General features: G+C 35.8%; 1 protein-coding gene across 1 annotated transcript; it reads left to right on the forward strand.

Annotated features, from left to right (window-relative positions):
* Positions 1–2,274: 2,274 nt before the first annotated feature.
* On the forward strand, positions 2,275–5,657 carry LOC135785692 (NACHT, LRR and PYD domains-containing protein 12-like). The gene is made up of 5 exons (XM_073814590.1): positions 2,275–2,486; positions 3,210–3,383; positions 4,460–4,636; positions 4,850–5,023; positions 5,109–5,657. The coding sequence occupies exons 1-5, from the start codon at positions 2,275–2,277 to the stop codon at positions 5,149–5,151; spliced, it is 780 nt and encodes a 259-aa protein (XP_073670691.1). The 3' UTR covers positions 5,152–5,657.
* Positions 5,658–6,323: the final 666 nt, after the last annotated feature.

Below are 6,323 nucleotides of genomic sequence, written 5' to 3' on the forward strand. Positions count from 1 at the left end.
TTAAATCTATGATCCGGGTTAATTCATGCTAATTAAGTTCTGTCTCTAACTAAGTTGTTATACAGTTGCATTTACATGTGGGCCATCAGGGCGATGAGTCATAACGGCTGATCAGTATCTCTGCTATAATTAGTCAGTTTCAAGTTATTTGTTTGCATATATTTTATGGTGTTAAGGTGGTGAAACTACAAACATTTCAAGATATGAAATTAATAGCTAGGGTGTTTTTTTGCATTTATTAAACATCATTGTTGCTCCTTGGTTTATGTGCTGCCAAAGTTAAAGGACAAATTCAGTATTTTACACTAAAAGGTACACTTACCCTGTTTTCAGATTGTTTATGATGAAATAGAACGGTTTTGACTGAAATTTGGACATATGATTCTTGCCCGAGAATTTTCGGGTGTTTGTTGTATCACCCACCACCTCTACAACGGCTGCATAGGTGCACAGGAACAATCCTTCCTAAAATGCATTAAACTTTCGTTTACAAAGACGTGAAACTCACCGAGTGGTCAGGGGTGTTCACTGTAGTAAAACCATAGTTTTGCTGATAGTAATCAATATACATACACACACACACACACACACACACACACACACACACACACACACACACACACACACACACACACACACACACACACACACACACACACACACACACACATGGTTACTACACTTTTACCACAATAAAACCACTTTATGTACTTACATATGTTTTATGCACATTTTTTGTACTAATATGAAGCAATACTTAATGATGACGACACATTTTAAGAGGATTTATTAACATTGTGAGAGGTGTAGATTGCAAGGACTATCAAACTCTATTGAATACAATATGTATAGTAATGATAGACAATGTAGGTCTATAATAAACTGGTCTAGAGATTATAAATATGTCCGGTGTTACATTCCTGTAATGTTCAGACAACCAAGAAACTTCTCAAAACATTGAAAAAAAAATGGACACTTTTCATGTCGGCAGAATGTTTTTGAGAAATTTGGAAAAGTTCAAGGAACGTTATTAGAACTTCTCTGTTAGTTATCACAGAAGAACAAAAAAGACACATTTTTGCCAGATATACTTGGTAAATGGCTGTGGTAAATGTACTTTGGGGCCCGCCCAAGTAAAGTCAATGTGTGGGAAACACTGCTTTGTGCATTTCATTGTCATCGCTCTGTCATTGTGTCAGTACAAGATGCTCCAGACCAAATCAACAGCTCTTCTCCTCACACAGGAGTCAATGTTAAGATGAAAGCTGACAGAAGTGCAACTGTACTTGTCCCTGTACTTAACAACAGCTACATAGGATCATTATACATCAACAATGTGCAAACTGTGCAGGTACATGGAAAGAAATACTGTAAAAATACATTTTCTTTAGTTTACATTTTCTCATTTAATTGGACCTTTTTTTAATTCTGTGCTATTCTGCTATTGTATTTCTTCACAGAGCAACAAGAGTCCTCAAAGACAGCAGCAAAACATACTGTAAAACAAGGTGCAGTAGACTTTATTACAGCACTTTCATGAATTGTTTAATATTTAATTAGTTGAAAATACACTTAACATTTGAAAACCATACAACATTTTACGGATCGTTATGTCAGTGTAAAACAAATTGTGTTTTTTGCTTCATTATCTCACCTTTTTGTATTGATTTTTAAATAACAGTGGATTTAGAGCATTTTTGTCACAAAGTCACAAAGCCAACATGAAAGACAAAGTACAGCGCATTTTTATGTCAAAAAGGAAGAAGAAACATATCTGAAGGATGTTTAAACAGAGCTCTTTATCACAGAAGGTGATATTAAAGGAGTCAATGAAGAACATGAGATTTTACAGATTGATGAAGCTTTCAAGAGTAAAAAACAACAGGACAGACCAATCCACTGCAATGATATATTCAGTTCACTAAGACAAAGAACGACAAATAAAAAGATTGTATTGACCAAAGGCATCGCTGGCATCGGAAAAACTGTCTCTGTACACAAGTTCATCCTTGACTGGGCTGAAGGAAAAGCCAATCAGGATGCCATGTTCCTGCTTCCATTTCGAGAAATTAATTTGATTAAAGATGAAAAGATCAATCTCCAACAGCTTCTAAGTAAATTTTATCCTGATCTAAAAAGATATGAGTAAAACAAATCTATATAAGAAGTGTAATCTCGCTTTAATTTTTGATGGACTTGATGAGAGTTTTCATATGATTATATTAGTGACAAGTGAACAAACAACTAAAGCTGTAAACCACACGCAGAAAATAAATGCTACTCACACTGACACAAACACTCTGCTTCTGGTTCAGATTGACAGACTGTAATCTCACTGTTGAGTGCTGTGAAAGTTTATCAAATGCTCTACATTCACCAAATCATCTTTTGGAGCTGAACCTGAGCTACAATAATCTGCAGGATTCAGGAGTGAAGCTGCTCTCTGATGGACTGAAGAGCCCAAACTGTAAACTGAAGTTACTGAGGTATTTAACTATTTTCCCATCAACTAAGAGAAAACGCTTCCATGCCAATGACGAGTTTTTAGGGTAATCCATGACAACACCAACAATAGAAAACAAAAATTATGTCGTGTTGTGTTTTACATCCTCTTGTATGTGCTCGTTGATGATGACGTGAGATGACACAAGTGAATCAGGGTTTGATTGAATCTAGCGAGAAACCAGACCAATGCTGCTGGAACAACAACTTGGTCCTTGTGAACCCCCTTCTAGAACGTTTTCATTGTCTCTCTATATTAAATAATGTCAAATTCAATTAATTAGCTTCCATAAAAGGCCTGCTCAACTTCATGCGGAACTGCACAGAATGATCAGTATGTGGCATCGCAGTACCATGAGAGTGTTCTACTCTCATCATCTGTCCCACATTACTGTGATTTCACTTGCTGATTGGTCTGTACAGCAGCAGTGCCGCCGAAGTAGAACAAACCTGTGTCCCTAATTACCACGCTAACAAGCTGATGAGTTGAATCAGGTGTTTTATATAGAGCGACATCTAAAACATTCTGGGAGGGGGTTGCGAGGACTGGATATGAGAAAAGCGACCCTAGATAGATGGTCAGTCCAGAGCAAGGTGTTCTGCATAACAGATTGGTTTGAAAAGTGATTGGCCTGTGGTAAACACTCGTCAGACTGATACAATAATCTCTAGATGTTGCAGGTAAACTTTACTGTTTGTGTTTGTAGATTATGTTATTGTAAATTGACACAGGAAGGCGTTTCTTATTTGGCTTCAGCTCTGAGGTCAAACCCATCACACATAAGAGATCTGGATCTGAGCTACAATGACCCAGGAGTCTCAGGAATGAAGCTGCTCTCTGATCTACTGGAAGATCCAAACTGTAGACTGGAGACACTCGGGTACACTGAGCAATACAAGTCCTGTGTGTGCACTATACATATTAAATATTTTGTTTATATTTTGTAATATATGTTGTGTTTCTCTAACTGTAGATTGAAGCTTATTTGTGTGTTTCACAAAGTTATAGCAGTCATGCAGGGAAAAAAGTAAAAAGAGCAAAAAGTCAAGAGTCTGGCTAAAACAAACACTGATCACCATAATGGTGACTTTAAATGGAACATTTTACAAGACCTTTTAAAAATGTAAAATAAATGGATAATGGATAGTGACGATAAAAGGGCGTTATTATCATAATAAATATCCCCTTCTGACATCACAAAGAGAGCCAAACTTCAATTACCAACTTTTTCACATGCTTGCAAAGAATAGTTTATCAAAAATAAGTAACTGGTGTGTTCTTTTTAACTGTCACTTTGTCACATATGTATTTTCACATATTTTCCGCATCAGTCTATGAGGCGCCTACGTAATGTCTATGCCTTCAACGGCTAGCTGCAACCCCTTTACTGTAAGATGCATTGCAAATGAACTTCCTTGTCTTGACACAAGATGGTGGCCGCAGCCCTTATTTCATTTCACGAGGGCCATTTCTCAATCTGAAGTCTTCGTATGTCATCAAGCCAGTTTTATTTAAAGGCGGAGTCCACGATGTTTGAAAAATGGTTTGGAAAAGGAGACGGCCGACTACCAAAACACACTTATAGCCAATCAAATCAAATCAAATGCCGGGTTGCGTATGTGTGGGGCGGGTCTATCAACAGAAGGTCCAGATTCTATTGGGGTAGGGGCGTGTTTGTTTAGGCGATTTCAAATATCAACACTGGCTTTCAAACATCATGGACTCCGCCTTTAAGTTAACTGAGCATTCCGTTTACAAGTCATAAGCATATAACACTATTTTTCTTTTAATGTTTTTAGCAAGGACTTTAATATTAATATTCTACAGCCATAATCCTAACTCTAGGTCTTACTTAACATTTTGTACTGTACTGCCATAGACTACCTCACATCACACATTTAAATGTACAAACTTGAAATGTTAAAACTTGACCTGCTGCCTTTATTCTTTGTTTAGATTGGAAAGCTGTAATCTCTCTGCTGAGTGCTGTGAAAGTTTATCATCTGCTTTACAATCATTAAACTATCATCTGATAGATCTGAACCTGAGTAACAATAAACTGATTCAGGATTCAGGAGGGAAGCTGATCTCTGATGGACTGAAAAGCCCAAACTGTAAACTGCAGACACTGAGGTATATAAAAAGGTCATTGTTTATTTATTCTGAGCTGCTTTCATACACATACACATCGTAATTACACACAGAAAACAATTTAAAAAGCAATCAAATCTTTTTTTTTATCTCATTCAGGGCATTGATATATTGTGTCACATTTTTGACTGTGGAGAACTTTGATTTCATTCAATCTCATCATCTTAAATTTACCGTTGATTTATGTGTTTGTAGATTATCTGGCTGTAAAGTGACAGAACAAGGATATTTTTATCTGGCTTCAGCTCTGAGGTCAAACCCATCACACCTAATTAATCTGGATCTGAGCTTCAATAACCCAGGAGCCTCCGGAAACGAGCTGTTCTCTGAACTTGTGAAGGAACCAAACTGCAGACTGGAGAATATTGAGTAAGTTGGAGAGTAAATAGGGACCACAGTTTGTGTTATACAAATATGTGTGCAAAATGTGACATGTTTGTCTCTGTGTTTAAAGATTGGATTTTGTGAGATTGTCCAATGGAATCAGTATTTCCTAAGAACCAGTATTAAGACAACAATACAAGACAACAATGTGAAACAATCTCAAACAGTTCAGACATGGAACAATATCTAAAACAACAACATGAATCGAGCAACGTAAATGCCAGGAGCCTCGAGTTTGAGAGCAGAGATTTAGAAATGGCATTTCATTCCTTTAAAGAAATTGTAAAAAAGGGTGACATGGAGGAACATCTGAGATGAAATTTCCAAATCCATGAAGGATCAAGGTAAATAGGCCGAAAACATGGCTGAAAAGATAAAGGTAAACTAAATGCTACTCAATTTGCAATACTTTTTTGTTTGCCAATCTCAATGCCAATACATCTGTCATGGATATTAGCATTCAATGTGTTGTAGCATGTTTCCTTTAGATTGCCTTTCGAAAGTTAAATCACACAGCAGATGTTCTGACGTACGAGAAATGCATCTTTTAATTTGTGCTCTCTGCTGAATAAAAATGGCAAATATCTTGTTTTATATTTGCAAGAAGGAAAGGCAATAACAACTGCTGCTTCCTCCTTTATGTTTTTAATACATATTTCTGGGTGGAAATTTAGCTTTATGCTGTGCAATAAATGTAACCTGTTCTTCATTCATATGAAATTAACTTTTTGTACATTCATGTATGTTTGAGCTAAGCATACATTTATTAAATCAACAGTTAATTTAGTTCCTTTTTATATTTTTATTTATATCTAGCTGTATGTGTATAAGTTGATATTTTCAATAAAAAAATTAATAGGCAGATTATTAATAGCTAGAAAATCGCTATTTTGCTTTGAATGTTGATACTTAATTAGAATTCACAATGTTTTTTTATATATATGAAATTGTAAGATGTATTAAAGTTTATGTAGGCTATTGAAGATTTTGAGCTATAACTTAGACTTACTTTACATCTTAAAAATATCTCCTAATATGACTCCTTTAAGATGTGAATGTGTTTGTTCCCAGATTGTGTATGTGAAGTTTTAGCTTAAAATACCCCACAGATCACTTATTAAAGCATGTTGCCATTTTGTAGGAGATGGTTGCATTGCGACATGAATGTCACACTTGTTGTGATTCATGGGCTAATCTTACACTGCTTTTAATTTTTTGTACATGAATCCATAATGAAGGTATGCACTTTAGTAATTTTATAATGACACGGGTAACATACAATAAT

This window comes from Paramisgurnus dabryanus, chromosome 4 (genome assembly GCF_030506205.2).
Source record: "Paramisgurnus dabryanus chromosome 4, PD_genome_1.1, whole genome shotgun sequence".
NCBI lineage: Eukaryota > Metazoa > Chordata > Actinopteri > Cypriniformes > Cobitidae > Paramisgurnus > Paramisgurnus dabryanus.

Coding starts and splice junctions, on each gene's coding strand:
- LOC135785692 (XM_073814590.1), top strand. CDS start 2,275: ATGCTACTCACACTGACACAAACACTCTGCTTCTGGTTCAGATTGACA. Junction 2,487..3,209: donor TGTAAACTGAAGTTACTGAG/GTATTTAACTAT, acceptor TTGTGTTTGTAG/ATTATGTTATTGTAAATTGA. Junction 5,024..5,108: donor TGCAGACTGGAGAATATTGA/GTAAGTTGGAGA, acceptor CTGTGTTTAAAG/ATTGGATTTTGTGAGATTGT.